Here is a 22,283-nt window from a genome sequence, read left to right as displayed (position 1 = left end):
CCAGACCCACAGATGCCCCAGCCTCCTCAGGACCCCCTCCCCAAGCCCCTCAGGATCCCAAGGACCCTCTCCCCACTCCCCTCAGGACCCCCTCCCCATGCGCGGGGTACCGGCACCCCCAAAGCCCGAGACCCCCTTGGAGCTCAGCCCCCAAAGCCCCAGACCCCCAACTCAAATCCCCGAAGACCCCTCCCCACCCGGGCCTGGGGTCCCTCTGCCCTCCCCCCTATGGGACCCCCGCCCGCCGGGTCCCCCAACCCCACCCCGACCCCTCCTCACTGACACCGAGGAACCCGCACGCCCGCGGACCCCCGGCCCCTCCTCGGTGACACCGGGGTACCCGAACCCCCCGCACGCCCGCGGACCCCCGGCCCCTCCTCGGTGACACCGGGGTACCCGAACCCCCCGCACGCCCGCGGACCCCCGGCCCCTCCGCTCCCACCGGCGCTGGGGACCCTCCCCAGCTCCCCCCACCCCTCACGACCGCTGCAATCGCCCCCAACCCGGGGGTCGCCCCTCGCCCCTCGCCCCACCCGGCCCCCGGGGTTCCTCTGCCCCCCCCTCCCGTACCCCCCCCCCGTTACCTGTCGCTCTCTCCGGGGTCCCACGGTTGTGGGGGGGGGGGAATCCACCGCCGCACCCCCCCCCCCACCGCCGGCAGCACGGCCGGGCCCGGGGGGGGCCGGGGGCTCACGGGGGGCGTTGGCCCATGGCGGGGGGGGGTCTAGCGGCCTGCGGGGGAGGGGCAGCGGGCGGTCACCGGGCGCGGGAGGGGCTCCGGGCCCACCCCCACCCCTCCCCTCCGCCCTCACCGGCCGCTCCCGCCTCCCGCTCGCGCCGCTCCATGGGCGCTGACGCAGCGTCCGGGACGCGCCGCCGCCGCGAGGGCGCCCCCTGGCGGCGCGGAGGGCGCAAAGCGCGGCGGGGGTCACGTGGTGCGGGGGCGTGTCCTAATATGGGCGGGGATTTCCATGAATGGGGCGGGGCTTGGGGAGGGGCGCGCCTTGTAGCACCGCCTTAAAGCGCAACATCACTTCCGGTTCTCACTTCCGGGTGCTGCCGCCGCCGCCGCCGCCGCCGCCGCCGGTAACGGCTCCGGGCCGGCCCCGCCATGTTCCTCCTCCTCCTCCCGCCGCCGCCGCCCCCATGAGCCGCAAGAAGAGCGGCTTCGCCATCACCAGCGTCCGCGGCGGCAGCGGCAGCGCGGCCGGCGATGCCTCGGGCGCCGCCGCCGGTTCCGCGCCTTCCTCGTCCGGCAGCCCCAGCGGGTCCCGGTTCCGCCTCGTCCGTTTGCTGTCGCCGGGGGAGGTGCTGCGGCGGGGTCGGTGGCTGTGCCGCGATTTCTACGAGCGGGACGCGTCCCCGCGGGGCGGCGGCGGCGCCGGCGGCGGGAGGGTCCCGGTGTCGCTGGACGCCCCCCGGGCCGTGCCCGCCCCCCACCAGCCCCGCTCCCTCGGGGCCTTCGCGCAGCTCGTGCAGCAGGTGAGGTGGGCGGGGTCTCCGTGGGGGGCGGGGCTGCCGCAACCACGCCCCCAACCCCCCTTTGTTTGTTTACAGGCGCTGCCCCCCAAACCCCCCTCGCCACGCCCAGGGGGCGGGGCCGAGCTCAGCGCGCGACTTGGATTGGCTGGCGAGGAGAGCGAGGACGAGGGGTAAGGGCGGAACTTCCGGGTGCGAAACTTCCGGTATGGGCGGGGCGGGGGGAGAGAGGGGGCGGGGCTTGGAAGGTGCGAGGGAGGGGCACGAGTTCCCCTCCCCCACCCCCCCCAAAAAAAGGGGAAGGAAAAAAAGGGGGGGGGGGTGTGAGCTGTGCCCTTCCCCCACCCACGGTGTCCATCTGTCCATCTCTGTCTGTGTGTCTGTCCATCCGTCTGACCCCGGCCTCGTCCCCAGCGCCGGCAGCGGCGTCACCGCCATCGACAACAAGATCGAGAGAGCCATGGTGAGAAAATGGCGGGGAGGGTCTTGGAAGGGAGGAAATGGGGCGGGGATCAGGGTGCTGGAAGGGAGATGAGAGAAGGGGACTGGGGTCCTGGAAGGAAGGGGATTGGGGTCCTGGAAGGGAAGCTTTGGGGGGCTCTAGGTTTTGGAAGGGAGCTGTGAGGGGAGATGGAGGCCCTGAAGGGGAGGAGTCGGACGGTTTGGTCACCTGGGAAGGAAGTGTGAGGGGGTTTGGGGTCCTGGAAGGGGGGAGTTTGGCGGTCTTTGGGGGTCTCTGACGGTGCCCCCCCAGGACCTGGTGAAGTCGCACCTGCTGCTGGCCGTGCGGGAGGAGGTGGAGGCGCTGCGGGAGCAGATCCGGGAGCTGAGCGAGCGGCGGGCGGCACTGGAGAGGGAGAACCGCCTGCTCCGAGCCCTGGCCACGCCGCAGCAGCTGGCCCGCCTGCCCCCGGGGCCGCCCCCGGGGCCGCCCTGAGCCCGGGGCATCCCGGGGAGGGGTCCCGGGGGGGTTTTGGGGGGTTCCGGGGAGGGGACAGCGCTCGCTGCTCCGCTGCTGCTTCACTGCGAGGAAGGGACAGAGCACAGCGAGCTCTGCCGTCCTTTCTGCGCCACTTGGGGCCTTTTTTAATAAACTCGCGATTTTTACAGCACGGGGGACGCGCCGTGGTCATTTTGGGGTAAAATCGACTGAATTGGGGCGAGCGGCCGAGGCGGGGCTCGAACCCGCGGCCTCCGGGACACAGGAGGAGCGGGCCGCCATCTTGGGAAGGGCGTGAACCCCCCCCCCCCCCCGGGCGCCGCCATCTTGGCGCGGTCGTCGTTATGAGGGGGCGTGGCCACCGGCGCAAACAGGGCGTGGCTTCCGCCGCCATGAGGCCGCGCTCGCTCCCGCCGCCGCCGCCCGGGGGGATCCTGAGGCGGGGGGGGCGCGGGGGGGGGCACCGGCAGGTGGGGGAGGGGGAACGGGACAGCCCGGGGACACCGGGGGGGTGCGGGAGGGACCGGGACAGCCCCAACCGGCGGGGGGGGGGGGCTCCGGGACCCCAATTCTCCCCTCCCGCCGTTCCCAGGTGCGGTTCGCGCCCATCCCGGCCGAGGAGGATGATGATGCTGAGGAGGAGGATGCGGAGGATGAAGCAGCCGGGGCTCCGTTCCTGGCCACGCCCACCCCGCACAGCACCCGCGCCGGTCCCGGCGGGGCCGCCCCGGTTCCGTTCGACGCGCCCCGAGCGGCGGCCGCGCTCCTGGGCAGCTCGTGGGCGGCGCGCTCGGCGCTGGGCGGGGCCGCGGCCGCCGGTAACCGCGGGATTAACGGGGGGGACCGGGGGGTGGGAGGGGGTCACCGGTGAGCCCCGGTTTAACCGGAACCCCCCCGGTTCCAGCCATGAACGTGCCGCCGGCCCAGCGCCTGTTCCGCGGGCTCGTCAGCCTGGCCGTGCCGCCGCCGCTACCGGGGCCGCGCAGGGGGGTCCCGCCCGCGCCCCCCCCGCAGGTGAGACACCCCCCCCCCCCCCCCCCGCCCGGAATTACCGGACCCCCCCCGGTACCGGCGGTGCCCCCACCGTGTCCGTTCCCCCCCCCAGGTACCGGGGCCGTGCCTCGCCGTGCTGGCGGCGGGGGGCGTGGCCAGCACCGGGGGGGAGGGGCCGTGCCTCCCTTCCCCCGCGCCCCCCGAGCCCCCCCGGGCCCGCCCGCGCCCCCCCGGAGCCGCGTTCGCCATGTACCGGAAACGGCTGCAGTGGGGAGGGGGATAACGGGGACGGACCGGACCCCTCCCCAAATTCCCGCTTTTTCACCTCAAAAATCCCCTTTTATCCCTCTCAAAATCCCCTTTTTTATTCTCAATTTCCCTTCGCCCCCAATTTCCTCTTTTTCCCCCAAAAAATCCCATTTTTTTCCTCAAATCCCCTTTGTATACCAGATCCCTTTTTTCCCATCCCAAATCCCCTTTTTTCCCTCAAAATCCCCATTCCTCCCCCTCAAATCCCTCTTTTTCCCCCCAAAATAATAAATGTGTTGTTTTTTATGGTCTGTGTGTCCCTGTGACCCCACCAGATCCCCCTTTCCCACTCCCCAAACCCCCTTTTTCTGCCTCAAAACCCCTTTTTTTCACCCCAAATTCCCCTTCTCCCCCCCCCAAAATTTTGTTATTATTGAAGCGTTTTGTGACCCCTTTTCCCCCCAAAATCCCTTTTTTCCCCCCAAAATAACAAACCCGTTCATTTTGAAGTTCCCCGTGGCCCCGCCCCCCTGTGCTGACCAATCGCCTCCTTCATCCGAGGCCCCGCCCAAAGAACGACCCCGCCCCCAGCGCTGACCAATCACCTCCTTTATTCGGGGCCCCGCCCCCCGCTCGGAGCAAACCACGGCAAACGCCCGGGGGGGGGGAGGGGGGAGGGAACACCCCAAAACGCGGGGGGAGGGGGGGGCGCGCGGCCCCTCCCCCCGTTTGGCAGCCGGGGGGGGGGGGGGGAGGGGAGCGGCCCCCCCCGCCCCTCCCCCACCCTGGGGGCTCAAAGGCCGTGGCTCAGGGGGCGTGGCCTCGGCCCTTGTGGAACAGGTAAATCGGCCGCTGGAAACCTGGGGGGGAGAGAGGGGAAATTGGGGAGGGGGCACGGAGCTCACAGCCCCCCCTCGCACCGGGACCCCAAAGTAATCCTAAAATACAGCAAAAAAACTAAAATCCCAGAAAACAACCGAGAAAAAAATTCCTAAACATACCGTAAAAAGTTGTGAAAGAGCTCCATAGATATCTTACTTTAAAAGAGCCCTAAAACCTTTAAAAAAATTTAAATAAACCCTAAAAATCCTCAAAGAACCTTTAAAAAAATTCATAAATATGCCTTACAAAGTCCCGAAACAGCTCTGAAAATGTCCTTTAAAATGTCCACAACCCTAAAATCCCCAAAGAACAGTCCTTCACTTACCCTCAATACTCCTAAAAAGTCCCTAAAAATTTTTAAACAGTCTCAAAAGTCCTCAATTCAAAAAAAAAATGCATTTTTAAATACTTATTATAATTATGTTATTAATAATTGATAATTATACTATTATTAATATTATTATAATAGTATAGATAGATATCATAATTATATATAATTATATATTATACTAATTATATGTATTATATTAATACTATAAATTATATTAATTATATAATCATTACTATTATAAGCATTATAATCGTATTATTTAATACTAATTATATTAAAATAAAATTTTTAATATTTCATAACTCTTAAATAATACTTAGAAATTCTAAGTAATATTTAGTAGACTCTTATTATTATGCTATACATATAATAAATATATAATATATACAATTGCATATATATACATGTATATAATACATATATATATTGTAAAATATATATAATTATGTTTTATGATATATACAATAAATATGCCTTATAATGTATATATCTATATATAATATATAATATATAATAATATATATACACCCTTAATAATAACAATATACTGTTAATAATTTCTAATATATCCTTAATAATACCCTTAATAATAGTTAAGACACCCTTAAAACAACTCTTTAAAAGCCCAGAAAATTCCCTAAAAAATTCCAAAAATTCGGAAAATCCCTAAAAAACCTCCAAAAACTCAGAAAAAGTCTCCTAAAATTCAGAAAAAATCCCCCAAAAATCATTAAAAAAAACCCCAAAAATGCCATTTTTGCGGCCGGGGGATTTTGGGGTATTTTGGGGTATTTTGGGGTCCCACCTTTGGCGCTGTGCTGGGGGGTCCCCAGCAGCTCGCAGCGCTCGAAGCCCACCTCGGGCGAGGTCAGGTACGCCGGGAACTGCTCGGGGCGCAGCCGGATGCGCTGGTAGTTCCGGTACGTCGTCTCCTGGGGGAAAACACCAAAAAATAGAGATTTACACCCAAAAATAGAGATAGCCACACTAAATAACCCGGGGGCGCTGGTAGTTCCAGTACGTCATCTCCTGGGGGGGAGAAAAACACCAAAAAACAGAGATTTATACCCAAAAATAGAGATATCCCACCCTAAGTAACCTACATGGTGTCCTGGGAGGGAAAAGGGGGTGAGAAAAACCCAAAAAATAGAGATTTACACCCAAAAAGAAATATATCCCACCCTGAATAACCCAAGTCGTGTCCTGGGGGGAAAAGGGGTGAGAAAACACAAAGAATAGAGATTCACCCCAAAAATAGAGATATCCCCACTAAATAACCTACATGGTGTCCTGGGGGCAAAAAGGGGCCAGGAGCCCCCCCGGGACCCCCAAAACCCAGAGATTCACCCCCAGGCCTGCCCCACCGAGGGCACAGATCCCCCAGACCCATTTACAGCCCCCAGTGACTCCCCCAGACCCATTCACAGCCCCCCAGTGACTCCCCCAGACCCATTTACAGCCCCCAATGACTCCCCCAGACCCATTTATAACCACTCAAACCCCTCAGTGACCACCCCAGGACCCCCCAGACCCCCCAAACCCTGCCCTAACCCGACTCAAACCCCTCAGTGACACCCCCAGACCCCTCATTGACCACCCCAGGATCCCCCCAAAGCCTCCCAAACCCCTCTGTAACCCCCAAAACCCCACATTAACACCCCAAAGCCCCCCAAACCCCGCTGTAACCCCCCAATAACCCCCCAAAGCCCACATTAACCCCTCAGTGACGCCCCCAGACTCACGGTGAGCCCCTTGCGCTTGCGGTACGACTCCCAGGGCTGCAGCTCCAGCAGCGGGAGCCCCCCAAACCCTGCCCAGAGCCCCCCAAAGCCCACATTAACCCCTCAATAACCCCCCCAGACTCACGGTGAGCCCCTTGCGCTTGCGGTACGACTCCCAGGGCTGCGGCTCCAGCAGCAGGAGCCCCCCGGGCCGCAGGTGCCGGAACGCCCTCCGGAAGAGCCGCTTGAGCCCCTCGTCGCCCCAGTTGAGCTGCACCCACTTGGTCAGCGACAGCAGCAGCACCACGTCGAACTCGGGGCGCTGCAGGCACACGGCCTCCTCCCGCTCGGGCACGTAGTTACCCTGGGGGGCAATGGGGGTTTGGGGGCACTGAGGGGTTTGGGGGCAATGAGGGGTTTGGGGGCACTGAGGGGTTTGGGGGCACTGAGGGGTGTGGGGGCACTGAGGGGTTTGGGGGCACTGAGGGGTTTGGGGGCACTGAGGGGTGTGGGGGGCACTGAGGGGTGTGGGGGGCACTGAGGGGTGTGGGGGCACTGAGGGGTGTGGGGGCACTGAGGGGCTGGGGGGCAATGAGGGGTGTGGGGGCACTGAGGGGTTTGGGGGCACTGAGGGGTTTGGGGGCACTGAGGGGTGTGGGGGGCACTGAGGGGTGTGGGGGGCACTGAGGGGTGTGGGGGCACTGAGGGGTGTGGGGGCACTGAGGGGCTGGGGGGCAATGAGGGGTTTGGGGGCACTGAGGAGTTTGGGGGCACTGAGGGGTTTGGGGGCACTGAGGGGTGTGGGGGCACTGAGGGGTGTGGGGGCACTGAGGGGCTGGGGGGCAATGAGGGGTGTGGGGGGCACTGAGGGGTTTGGGGGCACTGAGGGGTTTGGGGGGCAATGAGGGGTGTGGGGGGCACTGAGGAGTTTGGGGGGCACAGCATGGGATGCTCTGAGGAGTTTTTGGGGGGCCCTGAGGAGCAGCAGCAGCACCACGTTGAACTCAGACCATGGGGTCTGGGGGGCACTGAGGGGTTTGGGGGGCACACAGTGAGCCCCCCTGAAGGGTTTGAGGGGTGTGGGGATGGAATCTGAGCCCCCCTGAAGGGTTTCTTGGGGGACAACGAGGGAGTGGGGGGCAGAGGTTGAGCCTCGGTGAAGAATTTGGGGCACCTGTGGAGAGATTTTAGGAGGTGGGGGGCACAGGCTGAACCCCCCCGAGGGGGTTTGGGGGTGTCTCAGGGGGTGGGGGGGCATGAGCTGAGCCCCCCTGAGAGTTTTTTGGGGGGCTGGGGATGGGATCTGAGCACAGCTGAAGGATTTGGGGGGGGTCTCAGGGGGTGGGGGGCACACGCTGAGCACCCCTGAAGGCTTTGGGGTACCCATGGAAGGATTTTAGGGGCTGGAGAGCGCACACCGAGCACCCCTGAGAAGCGTTTGGGGTACCAGGACCCCACAATCACCTAAAATCCACCTAAAACTGCTCTCAACCCATCCAGCCCTGTTACACGCACCGAGACCCCCTAAAACCCACCCAAACCCTACACCCCAAAACCCACCCAAAACTCAGCCTAACACCCCCAAAACCCAGCCCTACACCCCAAAACTCAGCCCTACACCCCAAACCCACCCAAAACTCAGCCCTACACCCCAAAACTCAGCCCAACACCCCCAAACCCACCCAAAACTCAGCCCTACACCCCAAAACTCAGCCCTACACCCCAAAACCCAACGCAGCGCCCCCCTCCCCGCGCCCCCCGCCCTCACCGTGACGAACACCACGTTGTGCGGGAAGTCGGCGGCGCCGGGCCCGTCGGGCGGCAGCTGCGGGGCGGCGATGGGGCCGCGGCTGGCGCAGAGCGCGGCCGGGAACCCTTTCCGGGGCGCCCCCGCGGCCTCGCCGTCGGCGCCCAGCCCCTCGGACAGGTAGTGGCGGATGTTCTGGCGCGCCGAGCGGATCAGCCGCCCGTCAATGTCCAGCCCCACCACGCGGGCGGGCGCCCAGCGCTTGGCGATGCTCAGCGTCAGGTGCCCCACGTTGCAGCCCACGTCCAGCACCTCCTTGCCCGCGAACCACTCGGGCCGCAGCGCCCGCAGCCGCGCGTCCTCCACGTCGGGGTTGCGGTACCCGTAGTACTTGCAGTAGTTCCCGTACTGGAACTTGCGCACCTGGTGCCGCGGGCGCTGCGCCGCCTTGCCGGGGGGTTTCGGCTTCTCGGTGCTGGTGCTGCCGCCGGCGGGAGGAGGAGGAGGAGGAGGGCGAGGCCCCTCGGATTTGCTGCAAGTCCGTCGGCGCTTGCGGTGCCGGCCGGGGGCGGGCAGGGCGGCGGGGCACGGCGGGGCGGTGGCGGCGGCGGAGGGTTCGGCGGGCCGGGCGGGCTCCTCGCCGGTGCTGGCGGCGGCGCCGGTGCCGGCGGCGGTGCCGCCCCGCTGCTGGCCGCGGTGCCGGTGCCGGCGGCGGGCGCTCTTGGCGGGCGAGGCCAGGCGCAGCCCCTCACCGGGCGCGTTCAGGCTCAGCGGGTCCGTGATGTCCCGCGGCACCAGGATCTCCACGGGGTCGCGGCCGCGCTGCGGGAGCGGCGAGGACTGCGGGGTGCGGGCGTTCAGCGCGCGGCTGACCTCCTCGTCCAGCAGGCTGTTGAGGTTGAGCGGGTCGAAGATGTTCCCGCCGAGCAGGAACTCTGAGGGCAGCACCGGGCCGCACTCCGAGGCCGCGCGGCGCCGCCGCTTCCACGCCGGCTGCTTCGCCCCGCAGCTGCTGCGCCGCTTCCCGCCGCCGCCGCCCGCGGCGCGGAGGCCGTTGCGGGGCCGCGCCGGCTCGGGGGGCTCGCTCGGGGCCGCGGCGGCGGCGGGAGGAGGCGGCGGCGGCGGCGGCACCAGGAAGGCCTCGGGCGCCGCCGCCATGGCGGCCCGGCCCGCGCCTGCGCGCTGCGCCGCGCCGCCCCCGCGCATGCGCCGGCGGAGGGGGGAGCGGGGGAAGCCGCGTGCGCGGGGCCTCCGCGCCCGCCGCCTCCCGCCCGCGATGGCAGCGCCGCGGCGGCCCGCCGGGGCTTATATAGGGGAAGGGCGGGGCTCACCGCGGGAACGCCCACCAAAAGGGGCGGGGCGGCGAGGCTCGGCCAATAGGAGCAGCTGCGGGGCGCGCGGCGGCCAATCGCGAGAGTCGGCGCGCGGGGAGAGAGAGGGGGCCTCGGGAGCGTGGGGTGGCCGAGGGGAGTGCCTGCGCGGAGAGCGCGGGAGAACAGCGGCTTGGGGGAAAGGAAGGCGGCACCGGGAGGATTCCGGTGAAGGCCTGAGGGACGGGCGAGGCGCGGGGAGAGGCAGGACGGGCGGCCGGAAGGCGGAGCAGGCGCGGTCAGGCCGCCCTGCGCGGGGGCTTCGCCGAGCGCGCGGAGGCCGCCGGCAGTTGGAGTCCGTGAGGGGGCCGCGCGTGCGCACTGCGGGCGCCTTTTCCCCCGCACACAGTCCCCCGTTTTTTCCTCCCCGTCCCAGTTCCAGCGCCGGTCTCTCCTTCAGCCGAGTACTCACGTCACCGTTCCGGCTCGTGACGTCACCGAACCAGCTCTCTCTCCTCCTCCCCCCCCCCGCCCCACCCGCCCGGTAACGGAGCTTACGGGACGCGTGGGGCTCTCGCGAGAACGGCGGCTCGCAGTTCCCGCCGCGGCCGCAGGGGGGCGGTGCCGCCGCCGCCGAGTTCTCGCGAGACCCCGCGCGGCGTCTCGCGCACGCTCTCCCGCCCTTTCTCCGTCACGTGTACTCGCGCCTGCGCAGCAGCGCCGCCCGCCCCCGGCACGTGCCCACCCCGATCACGTGACCGGCCGTTCGTGTGTTGGTTTTTTTTTTTGTTGGTTTTTTTTTTTTTTGAGGCGAAATCCGCCAAAATCGGTTAAAAAAAACCCCTCAAATCCTCCCGCGAATCGTCCCCACCGATCCCTGCTGCGACTGAGCCTGTTCCAGGTGGGTTGTGCGGGTTTTAATGGATTCCTGCGCGATTTTCCCCTCAGGTTCCTTCAGGCCCCCTCAGGGCCCCTCAGGTTCCCTTAAATCCCCTCAGGCTCCCTCAGGGGCCCTCAAGATCCCTCAGATTCTCTCAGTTCCCCTCAGGTTCCCTCAGGACCCCTCAGGCTCCCTCAGATTCTCTCAGTTCCCCTCAGGTTCCCTCAGGTCTCCTCAGGGGCACTTGCGCTCCACGCACTGCTTCCCGCCCTCCTCGTACTCCTGCTTGGAGATCCACATCTGCTGGAAGGTGCCCTGCGGGGAATTTGGGGCCGTTTGGAGGGGTCCCGGGCGGGGGGACCCCCCGGCCGCCCCCGGAGCCCCGGGCTCACCAGCGAGGCCAGGATGGAGCCCCCGATCCAGGGGCTGAAGCGCCGCTCCATGGTGCTGTTGCTGGCGATGAGCTTCAGGCGCATGCTCTGGGACAGGGGCGTTACTGGGAGCACTGGGGGCAACTGGGAGCCACTGGGGGGGCAGCTATAAACCACTGGGGGCAACTGGGAATCACTGGGGGGGCGGCTATAAACCACTGGGGGCAACTGGGAATCACTGGGGGGGCGGCTATAAACCACTGGGGGCAACTGGGAATCACTGGGGGGGCGGCTATAAACCACTGTGGGCAACTGGGAATCACTGGGGGGACGGCTATAAACCACTGTGGGCAACTGGGAATCACTGGGGGGGCGGCTATAAACCACTGGGGGCAACTGGGAATCACTGGGGGGACGGCTATAAACCACTGGGGGCAACTGGGAATCACTGGGGGGGCGGCTATAAACCACTGGGGGCAACTGGGAGCACTGAGGGTGACTGGGAAACCGCCACAGGAGTGACTGGGAGTGACTGGTGGTAACTGGGAGAAACCCTGAGGCCCAGTGTGGGTCCCCCCCCAGCCCCAAATGTCCCTCAGAGGGGTTTGTGGTCCCCCCATCCCAAATTGTGGGGGTCCCTCATGGGGATGATTTGGGGTCACTTTCAGCCCCTCCCACCTCCCACCCCCCAGTCCCAAACTTGGGGGTCCCTCACCGGGGAGAATTTGGGGTCCCATCCAGTAACCCCCAATGCAAATTGTGGGGGTCTCTCACAGGGGGGTTTGGGGTCCCCATCCCGGGGGTCCCGGGGTCTCTCACAGGGGTGTTTGGGGTCTCTCACAGGGGGGTTTGGGGTCCCCATCCCCAATCCGGGGGTCCCGGGGTCTCTCACAGGGGGGTTTGGGGTCTCTCACAGGGGGGTTTGGGGTCCCCATCCCCAATCCGGGGGTCCCGGAGTCTCTCACAGGGGGGTTTGGGGTCTCTCACAGGGGTTTTTGGGGTGCCCATCCCGGGGGTCTCCCCCCCAATCCGGGGGTCCCTCACCGGGGGGGTTTTCTGGGCCAGCTCGCGGTTGAGGCGGTCGGTGAAGCCCTGCAGCAGCGTGTTCCCGCCGGTGACGATGACGCTGCCGTACAGGCCCTGGGGGGGGGCACACGGCGGTGGGGAGGGGTCCCTGCCGCCCCCCAGACCCCCCGGACACCCCCCCGGAGCCCCCAGACCCACGGGCCGGATGTCGATGTCGCACATGCCGATGCTGGTGGTCACCACGTGGCCCACGCCCAGCATGGTGTTCCCCGACAGGCCCTGGGGGAAAAACGGGGGGGTCAGGGGGTCCCAAAAACACCAAAACCCCCCTTGGGAACCCCATGGGACCGCCCGGGAACCCCCAAACCCCACCGGGGACCCCCCCAATCCCCACTGGGACCCCCAAACCTTGGCACTGGGAGAGGCAGGAGGGCAGAACTCAGAGCATGGGGGTCTCCTAAACCCCTCAGAGACCCCAAAACCCCCCCAGAGGCCCCCCCCAGGACCCCAAAACCCCCTTCAGAGACCCCAGACCCCCCCTTAGAGACCCCCCAGGACCCTAAAGCACCTCAGAGACCCCCCCCAGGACCCCCAAACCCTCCTCAGAGTCCCCAAACCCCCTCTCAGAGACCCCATAACGCACCTCAGAGACCCCCCCCCCAGGACCCCAAATCCCCCCAGGACGCCAGAACCCCTCTCAGAAACCCCAAAATCCCCCTCAGACCCCCCGTCCCCAGGACCCCCAAATCCCCCTCAGAGACCCCAAATGACCCCAAAACCCCCTTCAGAGACCCCATAACCCACCTCAGAGACCCCCCCCAGGTCCCCCAAATCCCCCTCAGAGACCCCAAAATCCCCCTCAGAGACCCCCAAACCCCTCTCAGAGACCCCCAATGACCCCAAATACCCTCTCAGAGCCCCCCAGGACGCCCTGAACCCTCTCAGAGACCCCAAACCCCCCTCAAAGACCCTAAGCCCCCGTCAGAGACCCCGAACGCCCCTCAGAGCCCCCCGGGACCCCCGAGCCCCCCGACCTTGACGTTGGAGGGGTCGAAGAGCCCCTCGGGGATGCGCAGCCGCTCGGCGCCGTAGTCGGTGTTGTACCCGTTGGGCATCTCGTAGTGCACCGTGGGCATCTGCGCCGCCACCCTGCGGGGGGACGGGGCGGGTTTGGGGGGCCCCCGCCCCAAAATCCCCCCCAGAATCCCCCCCGGAGCCCCCCGGGGCGGCACTCACTGCTCGTCATAGGGCGAGTCCGACACCTGCAGCACCGAGGCCTGGAAGTCCTGGATCACCTCCTGGGGGGCCCGAAAATGGGGTGGGGGACCCCGAAATCACCCTCGGGGACCCCCAAAAACCCCTCCCCAAAATCCCCTTCAGGGACCCCAAAATCACCCTCGGGGACCCCCAAAAATCCACCTGGGGACCCCCAAAAAACCCCTCCTCAAAGTCCCCTTCAGAGACCCCAAAAATGGGGTGAGGGACCCCAAAATCACCCTCGGGACCCCTAAAATCCCCCTCCCCAACATCCCCTTCAGAGATCTCAAATCCCCCTCCCCAACATCCTCTTCAGGGACCCCAAAATCACCCTCGGGGACCCCCCAAATCCCCCTCAGGACCCCCCAAACCCCCCTCAGGACCCCCAAATCCCCCTGGGGACCCCCAAATCCCCGTGCTCACGTTGCAGGTGAAGTTGTGCCAGGATTTGGACACCTGGGGCAGCTTCTCCTTCTTTTTCCAGCTCGGGGGGGCGCCCTCGCGCACCGGCTCCTGCGGGGGCGGGGCAGGACGGAAAAGGGGCGGGGCCGGCCCGAAAAGGGGCGTGGTTTGCGAGGGATAACGTGAAAGGGAAGGGGAGGAGTCTGAGGGTGATGGCGTGCAGGGGGTGGGGCTAAAGGATAGGAGTGTCCAATGAGGAGTGTGATCTTAAGGGGGTGGAGCTAAGGGAAAAGACCACCCCAAACTGGGCGGAGTAAGTAATTTGGGATGCTCCGAAGGGGGTGGAGCTAAATGATCCCACCCCAAAAAGGGGGCGGGGCTGATAATTTGGCCGCTTGTAAGTGGGTGGGGCTGAATAAACCCAGCCCCAAAAGGGGCGGAGCTAATAATTTTTGGGTGCTCAGAAGGGGGTGGAGCTAAATGAGCCCACCCCAAACTGGGTGGAGCTAACACAGGGGGTGGAGCTAAATGAACCTACCCTAAACTGGGCGGGGCTAACACAGGGGGTGGAGCTAAATGAACCTACCCCAAACTGGGTGGAGCTAACACAGGGGGTGGAGCTAAAATGATCCCACCCAATCAGGGTGGCACTAAGCATGACCCGCCCATGGGTGGGAGGAGCGTGGTGCATGGCCCCGCCCCCTCGGCGGCCCCGCCCACCTTGGCGGCGATCATGTACGGCGGCACGATGTCGATGTTGAGCTCCTGGAAGAGCTCCCGGCACTGCATGGAGATGAAATCCCCGGCCAGCGGCGACTTGACGATCCCTGCGGGGCGGGGCCGCGTCAGGCCACGCCCACCCGCACCTGGCACGGCTGGGCGGAGCCTGCCTGGGGGCGTGGCCAGTGTGGTTGTGCCCTGTAAGCCCTCGCCCGTGCCGGGTGTGTCCTGGGTGTGTCCCGGGTGTGTCCCTGATGCTCCGCCCCTGCATGGGTGTGTCCCAGGTGTGTCCTGGGTGTGTTCTGACCTGTCCCAGGTGTGTCCTGGGTGGGTTCTGACCTGTCCCAGGTGTGTCCTGGGTGTGTCCTCACCTGTCCCAGGTGTGTCCTGGGTGCGTTTTCACCTGTCCCAGGTGTGTCCCCTGTACCCCTCCCTCCCCAGGTGCGTCCCAGGTGCACTGTCACCTGTCCCAGGTGTGCTTTCACCTGTCCAGGTGTGTGCTCACCTTGCCGCAGGATGTACCCGGTGTGTCCCCATTGCCCTCCCTGTCCCAGGTGTGCCCCGGGTGTGCCCCAGGTGTGCCCCAGGTGTGCTCTCACCTGCCCAGGTGCGCTCACCTTGCTGCAGGATGTACCCAGTGTGTCCCCATTGCCCCAGGTGTGCCCCGGGTGTGCCCCAGGTGTGCCCCAGGTGTGCTCTCACCTGCCCAGGTGCGCTCACCTTGCTGCAGGATGTAGCCGTCGTGCACGGGGATGGCCGTGGTGTGGGTGGCGCCCGAGTCCAGCACCAGCCCCGTGCTGCGCCCGTTGGCAAAGCTGGCACGGGGGTCAGGGAGCCATAACGGGGGCGGGGCCCGCCCCGGCCACACCCACCGGCCACGCCCACCCGCCCTGGCCACGCCCAGCCCCGCCGGACACGCCCAGCCCCGTGCCGCGCCCGTTGGCAAAGGTGGGACGGGGGTCAAGGGGCGCAACGGGGACAGCGGGGACACACGCAGGTGACACAGGTGACACAGGTGACACCCAGGGGACCCCCAGGTGACACAGGTGACACAGGTGGCACAGGATACGCGGTGAGCACGGCCGTCTTGCAGAGGAAGAAGGCCGGGATGTTGTAGTGCTCGAACATGAGCTCCGTCAGCTTCTCCCGCTTGGCGCGCGTGTTCCACTGCGGCACCGAGGGGGGACACGGGGGCACGTGGGGACGCTGGGGACACCCTGGGGACACCAGGGGACACCCAGGGGACCCTGGGGACGGCCGTGTGTGTCACACCTACCGGCGCCTCGGACATGAGCACTGGGTGCAGCCCCGGCTCCGACTTGACGTGCTTGCCGTAGGTGTGGTCCAGGATGGCCTGGAAGCACTCCCAGTCCTCGACTGGGGACATGGGGACAGTGGGGACAGTGGGGGCATTGGGGGACAGTGGGGACAGTGGGGGCATTGGGGACATTGGGGACATTGGGGACATTGGGGACAGTGGGGACAGTGGGGGCATGGGAGACATTGGGGACAATGGGGACATTGGGGACATAGGGGACATTGCAGGGATTGGGGTACATTGGGGACATGGGGGACATGGGGGACATCGAGGACATTGGGGACATTGGGACAATGGGGATGTTGGGGGACATTGGGAGCACTGGGGACATTGGGGACATGGGAGCACTGGGGGCACTGGGGACATTGGGGACATGGGGGACACAAGGGCCGGGGCACAGCAGCCACCCCCAAGACCCCCAACCCAATCCCCGGGACCCCCAGCCCCTGGTGTCCTCCTGTGCCCCTCCGTGTGCCCCAATGTCCCCAAATGTCCCTGCGCTGTCCCCGATCTCTCACCGTGTCCCCTGCAGTCCCCTCCGTCCCCACACATTGCTCTGCGTCCCCGCAATGTCCCCAGTGCCCCCACTGTCCCCACTGTCCCCAATGTCCCCCGTGTCCCCAGTGTCCCCCCGTGTCCCCGTGTCTCACTCATGCCGTTCTTGAGCGGGGACAGGACCTCGACGCCCTCGCGGGCCACGTGCAGCGCGTTGGTGTCGATGTAGTACACCTTGCCGCCCTTCTTGTCCTTGTCCCCGTCCAGCTCCAGCGCCACCTCGTCCGGGGACAGCAGCCCCACCGTGGTGGGGAAATCCGCCTGGGGACACGGGGACAGTGCCACCGCCGTGGGGACAGCGTGGGGACATGGGGACAGCAGCCCCACCATGGTGGGGAAATCCGCCTGGGGACAGCGAGGGGACGGTGCCACCGCCGTGGGGACAGCGTGGGGACAGTGCCACCACCATGGGGACAGGGGACAGCGAGGGGACAGTGCCACCGCCGTGGGGATGGGGCCTGGGGTGGCCCTGGGGACACTGTGGTCATGGGGATGGCATGCTGGAGACACCACAGTCCTGGTGACAATGCCACCACCACCATGGGGACAGTGGCCTGGGCCTTGGGGTCACGATGGCGATGAGAATGGCATGCTGGGGACACGGTGGCATTGTCACCACCATGGGAACATTGGCCTGGGGATGGCCATGGCCTTGCTGGCATTGTCACCACCATGGGGACACTGGTCTGGGGATGACCATGGGGATGGTGGCGCTGTCACCACCATGGGGACAGCATGCTAGGGACACCATGGCCTTGCTGGCATTGTCACCACCATGGGTACACTGGCTTGGGGATGGCCAGGGGGATGGTGGCACTGTCACCATGATGGGGATGGCATGCTGGGGACACAGTGGCATTGTCACCACCATGGGGACACTGGTCTGTGGGTCCTGGGGGATGGTGGCCTTGTCACCAGCACGGGGATGGCACGCTGGGGACACGGCGGCCCCGTCCCTCGGGGGGCTGTGACAGGGACACGGGGGGACAGGGGGGGACACGAGGGGACAGGAGGGGCCGCGGTGGCACCGACCTTGGGGCAGTCCTCGCCGGCATAGCCCGCGCGCACCGAGAAGGAGCCGATGTCGAACACCAGGGCCCCGACCTCGTCTGCGGAGGGGACACGGGGACAATGGGGGCACCCCCGGGACGGGGACACCCCCCGGGACACCGCCAGCACATTGAGGGGACAGCGACGGTGACACCGGGACCCCCCCAGGACAACGAGACTCCCCCAGAAAACCCCGGGACCCCCGGGACAGCGAGACCCCCGGGATGCCCCCCTCACATTGAAGGACGCAATGGTGGCACCGGGACAGCGAGACCCCCCCAGCACGCCCCCCTCACATTGAGGGGACGGCGGACAGTGACGGTGACACCGGGACCCCCCCGGGGACCCCCCCATCCCCCACCCCTTTACCCCCCCCCCCCACCGCCGCCGCGGCCCCGCCCCTCCCGCCGCGGCCCCGCCCCCCGCGGTGGCCCCGCCCCGGGGCCTGGCCCCGCCCCGGTACCGCCGCCGTAGACGCCGCCGCTCATGGCCGCGTTCAGCACCGGGACAGCGCCGGCCGGGCGGGGGGCGGGGCCGCGCCCGCGCCCAATCAGCGCCCGCCGTGCGGCGCGCGCGCCCATTGGCCGCCATGGCGCCGCTTAAAGGAGCCGCGGCCCTTTGTTAACCGCCGGGGGGCGTGGTCTGTGAAGCGAGGCTCCGCCCCTTGTGGGCGTGGCGGTTTGATCACATCTGTCTGTGAAAAGGGGCGTGGCTTCTCTTAAGCCACTCCCACGCAATCACCCTCGCTGATTAATTAAAAAATTAACGGATTTTATTACTGAAAAACCCCAAAAATGGCGGATGCGGGGGGCGGGGCCCGCGCGCGATGGGAGGGGGCGGAGCGCCCCCTGTCGGCTCTAAAAATCCCCCAAAAACACCCCAAAAACGCTCCCTGGCGCGCGGGGGGGCGTGGTTCCATGTGGGCGGTGCTTGCATGGGCGTGTCTCCACCGGGAGGGCGTGGTTTCAGGAGAGGCGTGGCCTCGCAGCGGAAGCGGCGGCGGCGCGGCACGCGCGAGGTCCGGCGGGGGGGGGGATTTTGGGGAGGGGGTCCCGGGGAGGTCACGGAGGGGCCCGGGGGGTTTGGGGGGGGCTTTAGGGTGGGGGGGAGGTTCGGGGGTCCCGGGAGGGGTCACGGGCGGTTTGGGGGGGTCTGGGGGCGGTTTTTGGGTCTGGGGGGGTGTCCCGGTTCCCCCCTGACGCCCCCTCCCCGTTATTCGTTCCCCCAGCATGTCCTCGGGCCGCTCCGCCGCTCCGTCCCCGCCCCCGGGGGCGCTCCCCGGGCCCCTCCCCCCCCGCCGCCGCCGCCGCGCCCCGCCCCCCCCCGCCGCGGGCTCCCCACCCCCCCGCTCCGGTCCCGGTGCCGCCGCCCCCGCCGCGGGCAGCAATGACGTGTTCGTGACGTCACGGTCGGATTTCCGGGCGCAGCTGCGGCGCTGCCAGCGGCTCCTGGCGCCGGGCGGGGGTCCCGGGGGGGGCCCCGGTGCCGGTACCGGGGAGCTGCGGCTGCACGGGCTCGGGCTCGCCGTGCCCCGCACCATCAACCTGGCGCTGCAGCTGCAGGCGGGCGCGGGGGGCGCGCTGCGGCTGCACGCCAGCACCTCCTCCGTGCCCCTCCGCCGCCACCGGGAGCGGCACCGGGACCGGGAACAGCGCCCCGGCAGCGCCGACAGCGACGGCGACGGCGACGGGGACACCCCGCGGCACAACTCGGCCATCCACATCCGCCTCTGCCGGGAGGCGCCCTGCGCCTGAGGGGCACCGGGACCGCCGGGCCCCGGGGCACCAGGGACACCGGGACGGAACCCACCGGAACCGACCCCGCACTATGGGGGACACTGAAACCCCCCGGGACCTGCACGGAACCGGGCACGGTCACCGGGACACTGCTGGGCCACCAAAACACCCCCGGGGCCACCCCCACCCCACGGGGGTCACCAAAACCCCCCCGGAGACGGGCACGGTCACCGGGACACCGCAGGGCCACCGAAACATCCCCGGGGCCACCAAACTGCCCTGGGGACACCGAACTGTCCCCGAGGCCACCGGGACCCCGCGAGGACGTGGGGACACCGAGGTGGCACCGGGAGCCGTGTGCGAGGCCACCACGGTGACCCGGGTGGCTCTGGGGACACGGACCGCGCCGCCGGTGCCGCCGACGGGTGGAGAGCGCCGCGAGCGGGGCCACCGCGGTGTCACCCTCGGGGTGTCACCCTGAGCCCCCAATGTCGCCCACAGTCATCGGTGCCACCCCGAGCTCTTGATGTCACCCCAAACCTTCAGTGCCACCCTGAGCCCTCGGTGTCACCCCGAGCCCTCAATGTCACCCCAAACCCTCGGTGTCACCCTGGGAGCCCTCGGTGTCACCCCAAGGTCCCGGTGTCACCCCGAGCACCCCCACAGCGATCTGGGGACTCTTGGGGGGACACGGGGAGGTGACACGGGGACGTGACACCCCAATAAAGCCGGTGGCAGCAGCAGCGGCGCCTCGGGGGTTTTCGGGTATTTTTGGTTTTGGGGGGGATTTTTGGGTTTTTTTGGGAGTTTTTGGGGTGATTTTGGGACAGGTTGGGGGTGGCGGGGCTGGGGCTTCCTCTGCGTCACCGGTGACATTTGGGGCAGGAAACCCCCAGGGGACAATGGGGGGGGGACACAGGGGACAATGGGGGGGGACACAGGGGACAATGGGGGGGGACACAGGGAACAGTGGGGGGGGACACAGGGGACAATGGGGGGGGACACGGGACAGTGGGGGGGACACAGGGGACAATGGGGGGGGACACGGGACAGTGGGGGGGGACACGGGACAGTGGGGGGGGACACAGGGGACAATGGGGGGGACACAGGGGACAGTGGGGGGGGACACGGGACAATGGGGGGGGACACAGGGGACAATGGGGGGGACACAGGGGACAGTGGGGGGGGACACAGGGGACAATGGGGGGGGGACGCAGGGGACAATGGGGGGGACCCAGGTGACAAAGAGGGACCCCAGGGGGAAATGTGGGGCCTCGGGGGGTCCAGGTGACACCGGGGACATTAGGGGCGCACAGGTGGGGACTGTGGCAGAATGAGGGGGACGCTGGTGGCCCAGGGACACCCGGGTGACAGAGGCACGGCCAGGTGAGCGGCGGGGGCTCCGGTGGCCGGGGGTCCCCGCGCTGTCCCCGCCGGGGGGGACGCACCGGGGGGACCCTGTGGCGTCGCTGTCGCCGTCGCCGTCGCCGTCCCCCCGCCCCCGGTGCCCTTTGGCCCCGCTGGCGCCGGAGCCGCGGCCGCGCTGTGCGGAGCCGCACGTACGGCCTGGCAGGGGGCCCGCGTCCCCTCCGTGTCACCCCCGCGTCACCTGGGTGTCCCCTCCGTGTCACCCCCGTGTCCCCTCCGTGTCACCCCCGTGTCACCCCCGTGTCCCCTCCGTGTCACCCCCGCGTCACCTGGGTGTCCCCTCCGTGTCACCCCCGTGTCACCCCCGTGTCCCCTCCGTGTCACTCCCGTGTCACCTGGGTGTCCCCTCCGTGTCCCCTCCGTGTCACCCCCGTGTCACCCCCGTGTCGCCTGGGTGTCCCCTCCACGTCACCCCCGCGTCACCTGGGTGTCCCCTCCGTGTCACCCCTGTGTCACCCTCGTGTCCCCTCCGTGTCACCCCCGCGTCACCCCCGTGTCACCTGGGTGTCCCCTCCGTGTCACCCCCGCGTCACCCCCGCGTCACCCCCGCGTCCCCTCCGTGTCACTCCCGTGTCACCTGGGTGTCCCCTCCGTGTCACCCCTGTGTCACCCTCGTGTCCCCTCCGTGTCACCCCCGCGTCACCCCCGCGTAACCCCCGTGTCACCCCCGTGTCACCTCCGTGTCCCGCGTGTCCCTGCCGAGCCCCCCGGGCCCGCCGTGTCCCGTCCGCCCTGCCCCAATGTCCCCCCTCAATGTCCCTCAATGTCCCCCCATCAATGTCCCTGAATGTCCCCCGTGTTCCCGCTCCGTGTCCCGCCCGTGTCCCCCGGGTCCCTCCTCAATGTCCCTTAATGTCCCCCTCAGTGTCCCTCAATGTCCCCCCCAATGTCCCTCAATGTCCCCCCATCAATGTCCCTCAATGTCTCCCCCCGATGTCCCCCGTGTCCCCGCTCCGTGTCCCCCCGTGTCCCCCATCAGTGTCCCCGCTCCGTGTCCCCGCTCCGTGTCCCCCGCGCCGCCTCCCCCGGGCCGGGGGATCCCGGGGCCGCCCCCGGGGCCGCGGTGGCGCTGCCGGCGGGGCCGGTGACGGCGACAGTGACGCTGCGCCATTGTTCGGCCGCTTCCGCCGGGCCCGGGGGGATCCCGGGATCCCCCGGCCTGGCGCGGCCCCGGTCACGGCGAGCGTGTCGCCGTCCCCGTGTCGCCGTCCCCGTGTCGCCGTCCCCGTGTCGCCGTCCCCGTGTCACCGCGCTCCCACGGCCGGGGGTGTCCCCAGCCGTGTCCCCGTGTCCCCATCCCCGTGTCACCGCCAGCGTGTCACCGCGCTCCCACGGCCGGGGGCGTCCCCGTGTCCCCTCTCTTGTCCCCATCCCCTCTGTCCCCGTCCCCTCTGTCCCTCCGTGCCCGGGACGCTGTCGCCGTGTCCCCCCCGTGCCACTCTCTCTGTCCTCCATCCCTGTCCCCCTGTCCCTGTCCCCACTTCTGTCCCCTCGTCCCCATCTGCATGTCGGGCTCCTTGTCCCTGTGTGTCCCCGCGTGTCCCCGTGTCCCCCTCTGTGTCCCCCTATTCCCACCCCTCTGTGCCCAACTCCCCGTCCCCGTGTCCCACTCTGTGTCCCCCTCTGTGTCCCCCCACGTGTCCCCCATCCCTGTGTCCCCGTGTCGTCCCCGTGTCGTCCCCGTGTCGTCCCCGTGTCCCTCTGTCCCCCCGTGTCTCCTCTGGGTCCCCCTGTTCCCACTACCCCGTGTCCCTGTGTCCCCTCCATGTCCCCCCGTTCCCCATCCCCATGTCACCCCCGTGTCCCCCCATTCCCAGTCCCCCTCCCGGTGTCCCCCCCGGCGCGGTGTCCCCTCGGTGTCCCCCCGTTCCCCCACCTTTGTGCCCAG

The 22,283-nt window shown here is 66.9% G+C and overlaps 4 protein-coding genes across 4 annotated transcripts; 2 read left to right on the top strand and 2 right to left on the bottom strand.

Annotated features, from left to right (window-relative positions):
• The first annotated feature begins 709 nt into the window (after positions 1-709).
• Positions 710-2,588, top strand: LOC128950405 (sperm acrosome developmental regulator-like). The gene is made up of 5 exons (XM_054295290.1): positions 710-927; positions 1,011-1,482; positions 1,558-1,652; positions 1,894-1,942; positions 2,234-2,588. Exons 1-5 carry the CDS (start codon positions 710-712, stop codon positions 2,414-2,416), a joined length of 1,017 nt encoding a protein of 338 aa, XP_054151265.1. The 3' UTR covers positions 2,417-2,588.
• Positions 2,589-2,811: 223 nt separating this feature from the next.
• Positions 2,812-3,695, top strand: PPP1R35 (protein phosphatase 1 regulatory subunit 35). The gene is made up of 4 exons (XM_054295289.1): positions 2,812-2,889; positions 3,012-3,237; positions 3,324-3,433; positions 3,525-3,695. Exons 1-4 carry the CDS (start codon positions 2,812-2,814, stop codon positions 3,693-3,695), a joined length of 585 nt encoding a protein of 194 aa, XP_054151264.1.
• A 767-nt stretch (positions 3,696-4,462) lies between these two features.
• Positions 4,463-9,548, bottom strand: MEPCE (methylphosphate capping enzyme). The gene is made up of 4 exons (XM_054295285.1): positions 8,364-9,548; positions 6,741-6,959; positions 5,680-5,806; positions 4,463-4,521 (listed from the first exon to the last, which is right to left on the bottom strand). Exons 1-4 carry the CDS (start codon positions 9,546-9,548, stop codon positions 4,469-4,471), a joined length of 1,584 nt encoding a protein of 527 aa, XP_054151260.1. The 3' UTR covers positions 4,463-4,468.
• Positions 9,549-10,711: 1,163 nt separating this feature from the next.
• Positions 10,712-17,764, bottom strand: LOC128950400 (actin-like protein 6B). The gene is made up of 14 exons (XM_054295284.1): positions 17,695-17,764; positions 17,214-17,290; positions 16,277-16,442; positions 15,585-15,685; positions 15,378-15,475; positions 15,029-15,123; positions 14,309-14,415; positions 13,610-13,699; positions 13,166-13,227; positions 12,964-13,078; positions 12,128-12,208; positions 11,948-12,043; positions 10,925-11,011; positions 10,712-10,847 (listed from the first exon to the last, which is right to left on the bottom strand). The coding sequence occupies exons 1-14, from the start codon at positions 17,717-17,719 to the stop codon at positions 10,767-10,769; spliced, it is 1,281 nt and encodes a 426-aa protein (XP_054151259.1). The 5' UTR covers positions 17,720-17,764; the 3' UTR covers positions 10,712-10,766.
• Between the last annotated feature and the right edge of the window lie 4,519 nt (positions 17,765-22,283).

Source organism: Melozone crissalis, unplaced genomic scaffold, assembly GCF_028551555.1.
Source record: "Melozone crissalis strain CALT ecotype California unplaced genomic scaffold, PUWL_Pcris_2 ptg000587l_1, whole genome shotgun sequence".
Classification (NCBI taxonomy): Eukaryota; Metazoa; Chordata; class Aves; order Passeriformes; family Passerellidae; genus Melozone; species Melozone crissalis.
Note: the sequence above shows the minus strand (reverse complement) of the source record. Positions and strands in the feature narration are given on the sequence as shown.

Excerpts from the sequence above, each read along its gene's own strand:
- PPP1R35 (XM_054295289.1), top strand. The coding sequence starts at position 2,812 with ATGAGGCCGCGCTCGCTCCCGCCGCCGCCGCCCGGGGGGATCCTGAGG. Across the intron at positions 2,890-3,011 it reads GCGGGGGGGGGCACCGGCAG|GTGCGGTTCGCGCCCATCCC; the intron begins GTGGGGGAGGGG and ends CGCCGTTCCCAG. Across the intron at positions 3,238-3,323 it reads GGGCGGGGCCGCGGCCGCCG|CCATGAACGTGCCGCCGGCC; the intron begins GTAACCGCGGGA and ends CCCCGGTTCCAG.
- LOC128950400 (XM_054295284.1), bottom strand. The coding sequence starts at position 17,719 with ATGAGCGGCGGCGTCTACGGCGGCG. Across the intron at positions 17,291-17,694 it reads CGGCGGCGTCTACGGCGGCG|ACGAGGTCGGGGCCCTGGTG; the intron begins GTACCGGGGCGG and ends TCCCCTCCGCAG. Across the intron at positions 12,209-12,963 it reads TCGACCCCTCCAACGTCAAG|GGCCTGTCGGGGAACACCAT; the intron begins GTCGGGGGGCTC and ends TTTTTCCCCCAG.
- LOC128950405 (XM_054295290.1), top strand. The coding sequence starts at position 710 with ATGGCGGGGGGGGGTCTAGCGGCCTGCGGGGGAGGGGCAGCGGGCGGT. Across the intron at positions 928-1,010 it reads GGGCGCAAAGCGCGGCGGGG|CACCGCCTTAAAGCGCAACA; the intron begins GTCACGTGGTGC and ends CGCGCCTTGTAG. Across the intron at positions 1,943-2,233 it reads ACAAGATCGAGAGAGCCATG|GACCTGGTGAAGTCGCACCT; the intron begins GTGAGAAAATGG and ends GTGCCCCCCCAG.
- MEPCE (XM_054295285.1), bottom strand. The coding sequence starts at position 9,548 with ATGCGCGGGGGCGGCGCGGCGCAGCGCGCAGGCGCGGGCCGGGCCGCC. Across the intron at positions 6,960-8,363 it reads ACAACGTGGTGTTCGTCACG|GGTAACTACGTGCCCGAGCG; the intron begins GTGAGGGCGGGG and ends ATTGCCCCCCAG. Across the intron at positions 5,807-6,740 it reads GCAAGCGCAAGGGGCTCACC|GAGACGACGTACCGGAACTA; the intron begins GTGAGTCTGGGG and ends GTTTTCCCCCAG.